At 44.7% G+C, this 15,584-nt stretch overlaps 1 protein-coding gene across 1 annotated transcript in view; it reads right to left on the bottom strand.

Moving 5' to 3' along the window:
• Positions 1 to 14,863, bottom strand: part of KCNIP3 (potassium voltage-gated channel interacting protein 3) — a 783,111-nt gene extending 768,248 nt beyond the window's left edge. Inside the window, exon 1 of the mRNA XM_086943324.1 lies at positions 14,794 to 14,863. Coding sequence (XP_086799450.1) covers positions 14,794 to 14,799 — 6 coding nt within the window. The 5' untranslated portion in view covers positions 14,800 to 14,863. The remainder of the gene's footprint in view (positions 1 to 14,793) is intronic.
• Positions 14,864 to 15,584: the final 721 nt, after the last annotated feature.

Genomic DNA, 15,584 nt, shown 5'->3' with positions numbered 1-15,584 from the left:
TCTTTACCTTGTTCCACCTCAGGTCCTTCAAGCCCCTGGTTCACGTAAGAGTTTCCACATTCACCACTGGCGTGGAGACCCTGGATTCAGGATGAAAGATCTTGGCACTCTGGCTGGGAGTTTCCGCCCCATCTTGATGCTAAATTTGCAGACTTTGGTTGAACATTCCAACAGTCAGCGCTGTGACTGGTTCTGGGCAGTTCTTCCAGTATGCCTATTCCACTCAGACTGTCCAGCCTAGGTCTTTGTTACAAACTGCCGGTAGAAAGGTGTGGGCGGAGTGTGGGTGTCTTTAGGCAGGAGAAACCCAAAAGAAACGTAGAAAAGAGGGAGTGGCTGTCCCAATGGACTGTCCATTAAAGGGTGTGGTGGTCCTTTTAGAGAAGAATGAGCCAGGAATGCACTCTCTAGCTTCAAAGGAGGCCTCGGTCTTTGCTCGTTCACACCCAAATGCCAAACCTCCTAAAAGGTACCCGTGGAATATCACGAAAGAACCCTACAATCAGCATCTACTGTGAAATCTCTCCAACTATTCAACTTAGGTACCATTTGGAAATAGCAAACACAAAATAAGTCCCATTGACTTTGTCCATGTGTGTCAAATATGTTCCAGACATGCATACTGATCCGGAGTACACCTAGAAATGCATGATCGTTTTGTGCGTTGATGTGAGGGTCGAAAAGCTACAACTTGCCAAGGCAAACTTTATTCCAGGTGCGCACTCCCCAGAGCCATGCAGGAAGCCTTTCTCCAGTCCAGGGATGACCATTTCTTTTTTCATCTGAAGTGCGGTCAACCTCATGGCTAGTTAGGAGGTGTGAGGCTGTGCCAGAACAAGAGGCAGGACAAACCCCAGGTGAATGTATGTGTTCCCAAATCTGTGAAGGCTCCCTGCTTTCATCCTGCAGTAATGGATTTAAATCTAGCTCTAGCCTTTTCATACTGTAAAACGCCGATTATAGAGGGAGAGTTAGAGAGCAATATGCTCACTGTGAGGGAGCCAGGCGACATCCTTGAGTCGAGGGGAGCTGGAAGATCCGAGCTGTATTAGATAGTCTCATGCCAGGTATGAGTAGCTCAGACAGTGCTGTTTTTACGTAGAAGTCTTGTATTTGTAGTCCTGCACTCATAATGGAGAACCCCAAAAGGTACGAGTACCAATAAGGTAATAAAATCAGAACTGTATAAACTGGTCAAACACTGCAAACGGAACTGCTTCTGTGAACGCATCGTTTTTGGAAGAATAGGGATGGCGGCACAAGAAGCAAGTCATATGCACAAGATCACAATATTTGATGAAATGAGGAAGCAATTATTAAATACCTAAATCTACTGATTGCAAAATATGCAACTTTGCATCTAGCCAAGCAACCTTCCCCGGAACTAGTCAATTCCGCAGTCATTTCACTTGTGGGGAATGTTCGGAAAATCACCACGCAAAAGCTACAAACATTGTTGATCTATTAATCGTGTGTGAGTATTCTTTGGTTTGTTTTTGTAATTGGCTACTGAGCACTTTTAAGGTGGCCTTCATGAATGAATGAAATTTGATTTGTAGAGCGCATGGCTGCCCGAAAGCGTCCCAGCGCTTGCTTAGGGAACCCGTCCTGGTATTCCCCTGCGAGATAACCCATTACTGGGCATCCCCAAGGTGAAAGCCAGGCATCCCGCTGCGAGGGGCCGTTGTGGAGATCAAGCAAGCTATTGCCCAGAGTTACAGAGTGGGACTCCATGATTGGAATAGGCACCGAGGCGAGAATTGTCAGGTCCGGGGAAATATGAGCCCAAGACCCGCCGAGGCAGGGAATTGAACCCTGGTCCGACCAGACCTCTGCATCAGGGTCTGCCGCTCCAACCACTTGAGCCACACTTCTCCACGAGAGAAACACCGAAATATGGAAGTGCAGGTGGTATTTTTCAACTGCAGACTGTGTTGCACCTGGGACATGAGGTAATAAAGCACTTTTCACTGAGCAACATACATCTGGCTTGACTGACATCAACTTCTGTCTACAACTGATTTTGTGTGTTTTATAGTTTGCCCAATAGAACTAGCCGTAACAAAGCCAAAAAGTCTGGCCTTGGTAAGCTGGAATGAGAGTTCCATTTTTTCTAAAGCATACACCACCAAAATTAAATAGGACAAAAATGCAACCCTCTAAAAACGTCAGTCCTATGCTTGTGGTACAAAAACGTTACATTAAAAAATAACCACCGTGTAAACTCTTTATACTTTTAATAACGCAACGCAGCCATTTTCTGGTAGGCAGGGGTACTTAGAACAGGAACCCTTTTTAGAGTTAATGCACCCCACAAAGGCGCATCAATGGAATATAACATTCATGTTGGTGGAAGGAATGGTTCTATTGGCTTTCGATACTGTAACCTCAAGGTATGGTTTGAACACTCAAGGATGACTAAAAAAATAAAAAAAGAAAGACTGGAAAGGACAAAAGCATTTGCATAGTATTGTATTAGCCACCAGCCAAAACTATTTTTCCAATGCATAGCAGTGTGGGAGATTAGGTGACCCCCCACTTGCAGGCACACCATTTCTCTTTGTGAAACAAGACCATTATAAATGCCTCCAATATACGGTAGACTTGATTACATGCCATCGTGAATACCCCGATTGACGAAGGGTATGACATGACTGCTAGCGTGCAAGCTACTGTAACAAGCCACAGGTATTAAACATTTCTGTGAAGTGCATGTATTAAAGAACTAGGCACTAATGAACCGACTCCTAATTGAGGCCACTACATCTCTCTCTCATTGCTAGATATAGTAATTCCTCAGATTTTTGCACCATAATAACTTAACACCTGTCTGACGAATCTCCACAAAACTTTGCAAATCTATTGTGCCCGATACAATGGCAGAGGATGTAAAGTTTTGCAGTGTTTGGGGAAGAGGATGCAAAGATAAAATAGGGGGGTGGGTCCCAAAATATGTTTTGACATCCCCCATGCATTTTACAGAGACTTTCTGTATTAAATGTAGTGTAAAAACAACTTAATGGATTTACATGAAGTTTGGCAGGATTAAACATTATGGTGCACAGATGATCAGAGGTGGTATTTTTTAAGCCATAAGCCATTTTTACTTAGTGATATGCGTTGTCACTGTATTTTTGCATCTGTATAGGGTGAGGAGCCTGTGCTTTACAGTGACTGCGGGAGAGAAGCACTGAGTCAGCTGTCGGCGTTGGTGGCAGGAACTGCTATGCTTTTTAAAAAAGTCATTAAGTGATTGGCTAATGACTGTCTTAACAAAAGTTAAAGGCAACCATGTTGTTTTTAGGTACAGTTGCCTGCGTTCTCCATTACACCTTCGGATCCAAGTAAGTATTATGTTAGGTATTTTTCCCCTACCTATTGCCACTTTAGTAAAGTGGCAATAGACAGGGAAAGATATTTATAAGTTTCTATATATTTAAAAAAAAAAAACAGTAGACTGGAGTGTTATAGAATACAGCTGCGTACAGTATGATATCGCAGAGTGTAGTGGCGTAGAGTGTTTTAATTGAAACAGATGTAGCATGGAAGTGTGTGAATGGATATAAATGTTATACAGCAGGAATATACATTATGAAGTGTAAATCCTAAATTTTGGTAGAATATGTAAGTAGTGTTAACGATATAAGTTTTAAAAAGCGTAGTTATATATGGTGCTGCAGGATACTGTGGCAGGTTCACAGTATAGCGCGGTACATGGGGATGAAAAGTCAGCATGTGAGTGGCTAATGACTGTATTTGCCAAAGGTAAAAGGCAGCAATGTCATTTTTATCACATTTTTGCGGTGTTCTGCAGTTTTTGTCTCACCGTGTTCTGGGTTAGGACCTTTAATATAGATAAGTACTTTATTTAAGTGGTAATAGCTAGAGAATTGTATTTATCATTTTCTATATATATTTTTAGCAGTCTAGTAAGAACTGCGTATTTTTTAATTAGTATGGCAATTCGTAGGTATTAACGTGCTACTCCGTAGACTTTTAGTGCATCTTTAAATATAATAAAAGTAGAAAATAGACTTTAGTACACTATGTTTGTAAAATATAGTGTATTACAGTGTTTTTAAAAAAAAGTTTTTGCGTGTTTTTATTTATTTATTTTTTTGGTACCATAATACTCCTGAGGTAGTACCGAGATACTCCGTATTCTTATTTTAAATATATCGATACTTGTAAAAAAACTTTCTCTACCTATTAACACTTTACTACAGTGGTAATAGGTAGGGGGAAAATACCACACCTAATGCTTACCTAGATCTGAAGGTGTAACACAGAACACAGGCAAACTGTACCTAAAAACATCATGGCTGCCTTTAACTTTTGTAAAGGCAGTCATTAGCCAATAATCTAATTACTTTTCATCACTATGTACCATGGTACTGTCATTAAATACTCTAAAATTTCACAAAAATATAGCTACAACTGATATCACTAAGTTAAAGTAGATTATAACTTAAATACTTTCTCTACTTGCCTATATTACCCAAAAGGATCATCTGTGCATGCTGTCCAATCCTGCCAAATTTCATGTAAATCAGTTCAACCCACTTTCACACTACTGCCAATACAAAAAGTCCAAGTAAATGCTTTCAGGTCAAAACATGCTTTATCTTTGCACCCCCTTCACCAAACGCTGCAATACTTTACATCCTCCACCAATGTATTGGGAGCAATAGAGCGGCAAAGTTTCACAGAGATTCGTCAAACATGAGCAAAGTTATTAAGGGGCAAACTTCTGAGGAATTGTTGTCTCTGGCAGTACCGCCACTCTGTGACAGTGGCTAGTGCCACTCTGACATATATACACACATATATATATAAATATTATTTACTCATAGGTTATACGATAATTTGGTTCTCCCCTGCCACATAGTTCTAGTTGCCCTGCTTATAGGGGCTTTCAGCCAACCTTTTCATTCTTTGGTCTACTGCTTGATCACTCATTCTTCGTCTGCCCACTACAGCACACAGCAAGGGGCAGTAGATCAGCTCACTGTAGCTATTAGCTAACTTCACTGTGAGTGACAGCTTTCTTCTCTTTCACAAGAAGCACATTATCACACAAAATAGCTCCCTTCAGTCCCAGTGATTACAACAGTAATGTCTGCTTTGGAGAAAAGAGCATATTTATACTTTTAGTCATTTTTTCTTTTTTTATATCGACAAAGACTCAGCAGCTGCTCTAATGGTAAAGTTTTACAAAAACCATGAAAAAACTAAACCAGCAGTGCCAGACCTGTTGGTTTTGCCAAAGCTTGTTTTTTGTAATGTTATGGAAGTTTGTAGTGCGCACAGATACTGCAAAGAGTGTCCCGGCGCGAGCCTTGAGAAGTGAAAAAAGACAGGTTAATTAAAAAGAAATGTTTTGAGCTGTTAAAAAAAAAAAAAAAAAGGAGTATGGCCCTGGATGCTGCGAAGAGCATATGGAAGAGAGTTCCAGGCTGTGGCAGCCCTAAAAGCAAGTTAGCTGCCGCCCATTTTTGGGAGGTGAACGCGAGGTATGTGGGCGAGAAGCTGACTGAAGCCATCTAGCTGGAGTATAAAACATAAAACGTTTCCTTAAATAAATCTGTCCGGAAGCGTGTAATACTCTGTGACCTAAAGCTGCAACTGATGCCAGAGAGTGTTTTAAAATAAAATGATAAATTTTTATGCTGGTATATTGTCTTTAACAAAATTCTTTTGAACTTAAAAAAAAGAAGATAATTTTAACTAAATCTTCACAGGCCCTTTCACTGCAATCCAGTCTGGATAATAAGGGTATGTGCTTAGAAGTCACTCCAGCGCTACAAGATCAGCCGGGCATCAGCACTGATCTCAAGCTTGAGAGGGTCACGATTTGTGATAAGCCACGTATGGGTTTCTCTCCTTGAGGGTTATGCAAGCTGTATCCTTGTGCTGCTGTTACTGGAAACAGCACTAATTAAATATACAGGAGCTATTAGAATACCAGTTTCACTACTAAAATGTATGGCGTGTGCAGAAGACACATTATTAGGTGGGGCCCCTCATGGCTGTGCAGTCTAGTAGTTGAAAAAATGCTCCTGAAAGCCCTCACACACTTCTCTGAGATCTCATGTCACTGAATGAGGTATGGGCATCATTGTGGTGGTCCAAAGCACTGACTATTAAGTTACTGGTCACTATGCATGAATCTCACCTCAGTGAAAAGAAAGAGCTACTTGGATTTCAGAGCAGAGGTACTGAGGGTCCGTACCAGCCAAGCATTCGAAAAATATTGAGCACACAAAAGGTAATGCGGGAGAGGTGAATGCTTGCAAGAAGTCTAACCTCTAGCAATCGCTCGGTGGAGCATTCAAACCCATCGTTCTTTTGCCAACCATGGCACCTCAAATTAGGGCCAGCCACGTGCAAATCAGTCTTTCGCGTGCTACAATAGTAACAGCCCAGCCCAGTCCTCTCTGAACTATAACATAAGCAACCCATGACTGGTTTGTTTTCTTCTGATTGGGCCTCAGTGGTCAGGTGTAGCTGGGTTCCCGTGTCACAGTGAGAAAATGTCTGCTTTTTTATATAATCCTGCACAATATCGATAACCAACATTGTGAAAATAGGCCTATGTGGGGCCAAGGGTAGTAAACCTATACTTCCCTATGTGTGCTAGTTGAAATGCTGAAGTTGACATAAGTGTAGAGCGGCATTATTGACTCTGATATTTTGACTTACAAACACAGCAAGGAGTGTCAGGTCAGGAAAAAGGTATTGCTATCGCTCTATTTAGACCGGAGATCAGGTGGCCTCTTGAACTTTTACAGAGGTTAGTATACACAGCATAGATGTAAAGTGGAGTGTAATTGGTCAGACTGCACATTCCAAACCTTCACTCAAAGAATTTGATTCGGATCAATTTTCTGGGGGAAAAGGAAGGAGATAGCGACATATGGTTCATGGCCCAAGATCAGGCACTCGGTTGAACTTCAACTGAGTGTGACTCTGTAGATGTACTTTCAATCCACCAAACATTGTGGGCGAAGCTCTTCCGCAGTCAAAAACTGCTCCGAGTAGGAGCATGCATCTTTATATTGATCAGGAGGAGCACAGAGAAGTCACAGGCATTGGTTATCGTGCTTCAAAGGTGTCGCTAAACTCACACGCTCACCTACTTTTTAGGGAAAGAACCCTATAATGAGGTGGATGTGCACAACAGTACGTGCCTGGATCATCCTATCCCAATTTAGTGATTAAAACAAAAATGTCAACTCTTCCCAGTTTTTTCCCCCCGTAGAATACCGACACCCCCAAGACTCAGCAAATCCGGTAACACGGAAAATCCAAGCATAGAAAATAGTCCTACAGACCTATTAGCACTAAACACAAGTTATTCGTGACTGTACCCTTTAAAAGTACTATGGGCCTGAGTAAGAGTTTGCTGAATAGAGTAAAGGCAGACAGAGTAGAGGAGAACTGTATATCCATCACACTGCCTTTACTCTGCCCACCAAATTTAGAGATGTCCACTGGCCCCACTGACATTTCTATATAGCAGAAGGAACTGCCGTCAAGGTGAACCCTGTCAACATAGGTAAGGTTTGATGGACATCGCCGCCAAACATGACAGCCGACCATCCAACTTTTCCAGATTTCATTTATCAAAAACAAATTCCCAAAGTGAGAGTTTGATATTGAGAAATAAAAAATGACTGACCCCACACCATGGGAGTTTCCCCCATAGTGTATGTCTTTTTTTACTGTTTATCACCAGCAGGGTGTTTCTGTTGGCGACAGACAGTAAAAGATTTTTTTTTTATTAAAGATGTGCGACTGCTCAATTTAAATGGGTTGGTTTACTTCTGATGACCCTATGCCTTAGACCATCAGAAGAATTTTACACTAACGGAGTAAATCTTACTCCGTCAGCATAAACCGGGCAGTCCGCCGACCTCTAAATCAGCTGAGCCAACACATTTGGAGGAGAGGGTACACCGTTGCACCACCAAACTCAGACCCTAAATCTGTTATAATGTTCTGGCAAATCCTTTACTTAAAACGGGTGTAAAATATGTACATGTTTACAGCTCCTACACTTATAAAACAACACCCATTCAAAGCAGCCCCTGATCCTGCAGCTGGCTGTCCTCTCATCTTCAATGGAGGTCATGTGATGCCTCACGCCAGATGTGGCTCATCAGTTTCTTCTTTGCATTTGGTCATTAGGGGCATGGCCTGGTTAGTAAGATTGGAGGGATTGATAGAAGCTTCAGATTTACCGACAATTAGGCTGTCAGATAATGTTTAAATACATTAGAGGACAAGCAGGGAGAATGAGAGGGGCGTAAGGGGCAGTGAAAAGGGAGAGGAATGCGGATTGGTAGGAGTACTAAGAGGAAAAACTCAATATTGTGTAAAATAACCATTATTTTTGAGTAATTTCAAAACAGAAAGGGAGAGAGTGTGGATCAGCTTTTGTCTGTATATATATATATATATATATATGTAAAAATTCCTGGTAAAATTCGACAGATATCTCACTGTACCACGCTGAAAGCACCTGCACCCAACTATTATTTCGCAGAAAAAGACATTTTTTAGGTGGGTGAAAAATTCCCAAACACCCCCCTGTAACTACTTCCGTTGGCCATTGTAACTCTGCCTTTATAATGGTAAAAGCAACATCAGAGCGTCACCTCTAGGTTCCAATGTGCAAAGGCTCCCTCAGGGCTGCACTCAGCGGCTCAATGTGTTACAGGCCCCAAGAAATGTGACCACATCACTCCCATCCTGCTAACCCTACAGTAGCTCTCCACAAAAGCTAGGGTTTAAATTAATGCCCATTGCTTGTAAATGTAAGTGTATTTGAGCTTGTAAAGTGCACTGCTACTCGTAGGTTTCCTGGCGCTGTATAACGCTGGGGAACCCGTCCTGGCTTTCCGTGTGAGATGGTCCCTATTGGGCACCCCCAAGGTGAAGCCAGGCATTCCCGGCGTTGATGGGGCCGTTTGTGGAGATTAAGCAAGCTATTGCCCAGAGTTGCTGAGTGGGACCCATGGTTAGAGTGGCACCGAAGGCGAGATTTATCGAGCCCACTGACTTTGGCCCAACACCCTGCCGCGTCGGGAATTGAACCCTGGTCCCGGGCTGACCTCTGCTACTGGGTCTGCTGCCTCTAACCAGTGAGCCACACTACTCCATGGCACAAGGCCTTGCAGGATTCCTCTCCCTCCTGCTTGCCCACCAAACTCTCTGGTGCTCAAAAGGGTGAAACCACAGAACCTCCTTTCCTGAAGTCTCCCACATGTAAACAATAACGCTTTGTGAAATAGGCCTTTTCAGGAAATGCAACAAGAATGTGAACTCTCTTCCATCAGCCGCACGACCCCTTGTCATGCCACCTTTACAAAGAAATGAAATACTCCTATTTCCAAGGTACTTTAGGCAAGGCCTTGATTGATTCTTATATTTTTGTCAAATATTTTGTTTAAGGGTGTGATTTCTTATTAACGGACTAATTTGACGCTTTTGCCGTCTCTCTGTTGTTTAATTATTTGCGTATGACAACTGCCATCCTTTATCGAGCTCCTGTTCTCTTGTAAAGCGCCAAGCTCCCACTACAGAAAAAAGTATAAATTAATAAATGTAAAAAACTGTAGCCAACGCGCTCTCTCTCCATGTGTACACACACACAGTGGAAAGAAGTCCTTTTCATCCTTTGAAAGATGTGCACCCACGAAGCCTCCATGTTTATTATCCTAACCTGGGCTTTAAGTGGGATGGAACATCTGGGGTGGGGGAGTCTCTCAAAGGGGCCTGGCCATAAGGGCGTGGCGTAAAACACCTAACCTAAACATCTGTGTTTAGCATAGTGTGCCGTCCAACTGGTATTTTGCTGCTTCTGTCCTTGCATCTAGATATATACTACAACAAGTAACATTTCACCTACAACAAAGACTATTGGCTTGGCCAGTGGTTGTTAGTTGCATATATTAACTAAGAAACAACTATGGCTTTGATGTATATAATTTTGAAAATGATTCCGTTCTGAAATAATGAAGCTGTGAAAGATCTATAACAAGTCTCTTTGAAGTTGCATCAAAGGCAGTGAAGGGTGGCACTGATGCAGAGCTAAGATTTTTTTTTACCCTGAGGATGAGGGCAAAAATGGAGAGCCCAATAGGGACCAGTCTCAGCACCTGCTTTTTAGAACTGCCAGGGCTGAGCATCGGCAGGATCCAGCCCACTTAAAGCCCTGATTACAATCACATCTAACAGTGAATCCGGTCCATAGGTGCGTGCTCATTCCATCAACACTTGCACAGGCTCCTTCCACTCCATATATGTGCACTCCTCTCATCCGCACGTTTATAATATTCAGACTCCTTCCATCTCATATGTGTACACTTGTTTCATCCATACGTGCACAGGATCGTTCCACCCCACATCTGTACACTTCTGCTCACACGTGTCCCAACTGCTTCCGTCACATATGTGTGCACTCTCTCCATGACACAGTAATCCGTCCTGTCCATCCACGTGTACAGGGGCGTTCCATCTTCCATACATACAGGTGTGCACCCCACTTTCTATAAGTGTACTTTACATTTGTTATGCGCACCCCTCCATAAACTTGCAGACTATTCCCATGCCTCAGATGTGCGGCTCTCGTTCCACACATTTAATGACCACACCCCCTCCACAGGCTGTGCGAATACCTCTATCAGAGTGGGTAAGATCTCCCACCCACACGTGTACAAATAATTTACAACACAGAGGTATGTACTCCCTCCATTCATGTGTACAAATCTCCACAAAATTCAAAAGAGGGGGGGGGGGTTAGAGGGATATGCTAGGTCCACCCTCCTATTCTAGTAGTAGAAACAAAAAAATCTGAGATCTCGGATGAAGAATCTAGCTGTTAAGGTAGATTACCATCAATAATTAATGTAATCTTGAAAGAAAAAATGTCCTTTCTTGAGTCCCTTCACTCACCGGAGTTTCCTCACGGTGACATGCTTCATCATAGGGGCCATCCCAACCCGCTGCGGAACAGCCCTGTGTGTACCACTCCAGAGTGCAGTGAAAAAACGAATCACAAAATGACAAGTAATGAGCTTTAATAGAAAACATACACATACGACATATGATAATGTTCAGTAGGTATGTTTCAACAAGGCTATATTAAGCCGTATGATCAGATCGAGGGGTTAGAGAGTTCCGCGATTGATTTGTAATGCTTCTCTCCTTGCTGGTTACCTACTCGGCTTCCCTCAAGACCAGATTCGTTTCTTCACTGCACTATGGAGTGGTATACACAGGGCTGGTCCCTGTGGTGTCCTGAGGAAGAGCTTTGGGGTAAGCTCGAAACATGTTGGCACTCTACTAGGACTCCTGACTCATTGCTAACCAGGCTGACCTAGAGACCCACCCCACTTTTAACATATCAACTAGGAGCAAGAATAAAGTAATTCCGCCCACTAGTTAGGTATTTTTAAATCACTCCACTCCACATACACCACTGCACTACACATAGTTCCTCACTACAAGTGCTCCTATGTATTCTGGCAAGGAGTAGCACGCCTCAACCCGCAGCGGGTTGGGATGGCCCCAATGATGAAGCATGTCACTGTGAGGAAACTCCGGTGAGTGAGGGGACTCAAGAAAGGACATTTTTCCTTTCAAGATTAAGTTAATTATTGATGGAAATCTACCTTAACAGCTAGGTTCTTCATCTGAGATCTCAGATTTTTTTGTTTCGACAAATCTCCACACGCAGGTGTTCACCCACTATACAAACACAGGGCACAAATCCTTAAAAAAAAAAACTGAGAGGGGGACTAACCAAGTTGGGCAGTATGCAAGTGAAATCATTGAGCGTGACATTGCACATAGCATCACAGGAAGTGGCATCACAACCCATGAACCTCAAAGAAAGTTCAATTACAAGAAGTAACATCAGATCGTAAGACCTCACACATATGTTAAGCAATACATTTATGCACATTACAATATTTACCAAATTCGATTTGGTATCAAGGCTGTGATAAAACATTAAGGCAACCATATGCAAAACCTGGGCCCCAACTTACACTTTTTTTTTTACTCTGCTACAGAGTTAGCAACAAGGAGACACGTGCTTGATTGGTTGCAAAGTCTGCATTTTAAAATATCTTATAGGCGTTAAGTAACCTGCTGTATGGATCTTTGTGTGCTCAGTAAATCTCAGTGAATAATATTAATAATGGTAAAATAACTCTGGAGGTTAATGCACTTGCTGGAGAGATCTGTTTTTTTGTCTACCTCCAGTTTTGAATTAAAGTAGTATAGAGGGTTAATATGTCTCCTCCTGCAAAGTACATCATGTGAAACACAGATGACAGATTTGTATTTTATGCTGATGGGTAAGTGGGTTACTGCTTTTAACACTGAGATCCTTTTACTACTTGCAGTTCATTATTTGTAATCCTTCTAACTTAAAGTCAGCTATGAAGGGCCTATGACTCCTACACCTTGTAACCCTCACTGGCTTATGTAACACATCCTGTACATTGATTTACACACATATGATTTAGTGTCAATGTATAATGTGTATGTGTGATAAAGAGTGCTCCAACACCCTGGAGATGGAGGAGTGGCGCTATAAAAGAAATAAAACAAAATAGTTGTATTTAAATTGTCATTTGTGTAAATACTGGGGCAGACCAACACATCTGACACATTTACAGTGCATGCATTTGTCTTACATACAGGGCCTGAGCAAAGTCAAAAGCATGTTTCTTAAGTGAAGGAATAATAAGCTGTGAGCCTTTGTTTCTCCAGCTAGGTGTGAGGTTCCAGCTAACTCCCAGGCAGGATACTCAATAAAAGGAGGTCTAAGGCCCACTTAACTTTAGCCTTTGTTATGGGCCCAGCTGAAGGCCACATGCATCTTGCTGCTCGGAAGGAAAGCAGACAACTTGCAGGAATTGCTGAATGTGTCCCTGTGTCTACACTGGGACAAGTTCAGGTACTGTCTGCGGGGCCCCAAACCTTGGCAGTGGAGACGTCGTCCAGCATTTGAAAAAAATGGGTAGAAGCCATCTGCCCTCGACTTGTGCCCTGCTTATACATGTGTGAAAGTCCTCTACACCCCACAGGTGTGCACCCACGCAATGGGCATGGGTAATGACCCCACCCCTCCCACAGGTGTGCACCCACGTAATGGGCAATGACCCCACCCCTCCCACAGGTGTGCACCCATGCAATGGGCATGGGTAATGACCCCACCCCTCCCACAGGTGTGCACCCACGAAATGGGCAAGGGTAATGACCCCACCCCTCCCACAGGTGTGCATCCACGTAATGGGCAATGACCCCACTCCTCCCACAGGTGTGCACCCACGCAATGGGCATGGGTAATGACCCCACCCCTCCCACAGGTGTGCACCCACGTAATGGGCAATGACCCCACCCCGCCCACAGGTGTGCACCCATGCAATGGGCATGGGTAATGACCCCACCCCTCCCACAGGTGTGCACCCACGGAATGGGCATGGGTAATGACCCCACCCCTCCCACAGGTGTGCACCCCAAAGTGTTAACAGACTCTTCCTATCGCATGTATGTGCATCTACCATCACACCTTCATCCCCTGCCCCACGACTGTGGACTCTCTCCAACTCTCATACACCCCTCCACCCACACGGAAAGGCAGCTTCCGCAGTTTCCGTTTCTACCCCTCACATGTGTCCTGCCTCTAAACGCAGCGATGGCCCTAACCCTACCATCGCAGGTGTTCATCCAACTACCTTCAAGGTGCGGACTGTCAGGCCCAGATGTGCATTGCCCTGCTACCCTGAACTGTGCACACACACCCTTTCCCAGCTGAGGCGCCGACTTCACTGACAGGTGTGTCTCCAACGACTTCGTGGCCTCGGCTCGCCCGCTCTGATCAAAGGTATGCACCCCCTTCTTTCTCCGAGATTTCACTGCCTTTGCGCACCCGGGGATACATCCATGCAGATGTGCACCTGCCTCTCGCTCCCGGTGCATCCAACCATCCGCTGCTGCACCAAAGTGTGGACCGCGCTCCATCAGGGGCTCCCCTTTTATTCCCCAGATAGGCACACTCCCTAGGACCTCCGAATGCCAGGGGCGCCTACTTTAGGTGTGCACCCCAACTCTGCTCTTAGGTGCACCCCTTCTCCATCCACAGGTGCGCACTCCAACACCAGGCGTGCACACCCCTGCTCCACCCTCACATGTGCATATAAGCTTCACCAGCCAAGTGTGCACACCCTCCCTCATCCCATGAGGTGATTTAGCTCCATCACCCGTGGGAGTGGTCCTTTATTTCCTCAGGTGCGACCCCCTCTCCGTCCCCAGGCATGTTCGTTTCCTCTGTCCAGAGTACATACGCCTGGCTATTCCCAGATGTGTACTCCTCGCCACCCACAGGTGTGCCATTCTCTTTTGTTCCATGGGGTTTCCGTGCACAACCCCCAAAGAAGGAGGAGGGTGTCCAGTTGCCCCAGGAGGTTACCCTAAATGCCCAGGGTTCCTTCACTCTGGACCCGGCGATGCGTATGCCTCACTATCGCCAGGTGCGTAAACCCCGCCATCCTTGCGTGTGCCGCTATCTGGTGCGCACCCCCTTCTCTTTCCTTCCCTGGGACACACACCCCTTTCCGCCCTGGTGTGCATCCCCGGACCCTAGAGCCCATCACATCAGCCGCGCGCCCATAATTCAGTGAAGGCTGTTAAAGCGGGACGCGCCCACCCGCACCCCTGTCCTGTCACGCAGTCCCTTCTCGGTCCCTCGCCGACCGTCGCGCGCTCCCTCCTCACCTGCATGGCTGCTCTCTGCTGGACGCCGGCTGATCTCTAGGCTGTGAGAGGAAGGAATGGAATAGACGGAGCACCAGGGCCAGCCCCCTGCGTGGAGGGAATCCCGCCCACCATGCCTCCCCTGAAAGGAGCTGCGTGTTAACCCCTCAACTGCCCGCAGGCGCCAGGCTTCGGCTCATAAACATCTTCCAGAGAGCAGACACGCGCCGTTTAGGAGTAACGCAGTGGAATAAAACATGTCAATAGGGCCAAATCTGAGAGGAAAGGATGTGTAAAAGAGATCTAGGCACTTCAGTGACGAATTGCTTTTAAACAAACCCTCCGACCACAGCATTCAAATTCTGAGCTGGGTGGCCTTTGCCACCCACGCGGCTGCCTCTAAGGATGTGCAAAGTTGTGCTTTTATTGATATGACAGTCATAATGTCAACATGTCAGCCTCACATTTTGTTGGTCCTATTCTGGGTAGGGCAGCGTCGTAATAAAATAAATAAATAGTCTGCTGCAAACCATCAGTGCTCTATAGGGCGACACATGCTGGAATCCGGCTTCGCTTGTCACTAAGTGTTTGGGAGCAGCGTGCGGAATATTACTAAAAAAAGGCACAGGCCAGAGGGGTAGCATTCACTGCGGACTCACACTGTATTTGATTTCCTGGGATACTGTGGCACATGGACCCCAGGTCCTGACAGCAGGTCCTTACCTTGGAATGCCCAGATGTTTGTCACGTGCACACCGTGTCACTGGATCCAAGCTGTACCCGGTTCCGTCCATCATTTGTTCCTTTTACAT

Source organism: Lissotriton vulgaris, chromosome 11 (genome assembly GCF_964263255.1).
Source record: "Lissotriton vulgaris chromosome 11, aLisVul1.2, whole genome shotgun sequence".
NCBI lineage: Eukaryota > Metazoa > Chordata > Amphibia > Caudata > Salamandridae > Lissotriton > Lissotriton vulgaris.
This window is presented reverse-complemented; position numbering and strand designations above follow the sequence as displayed.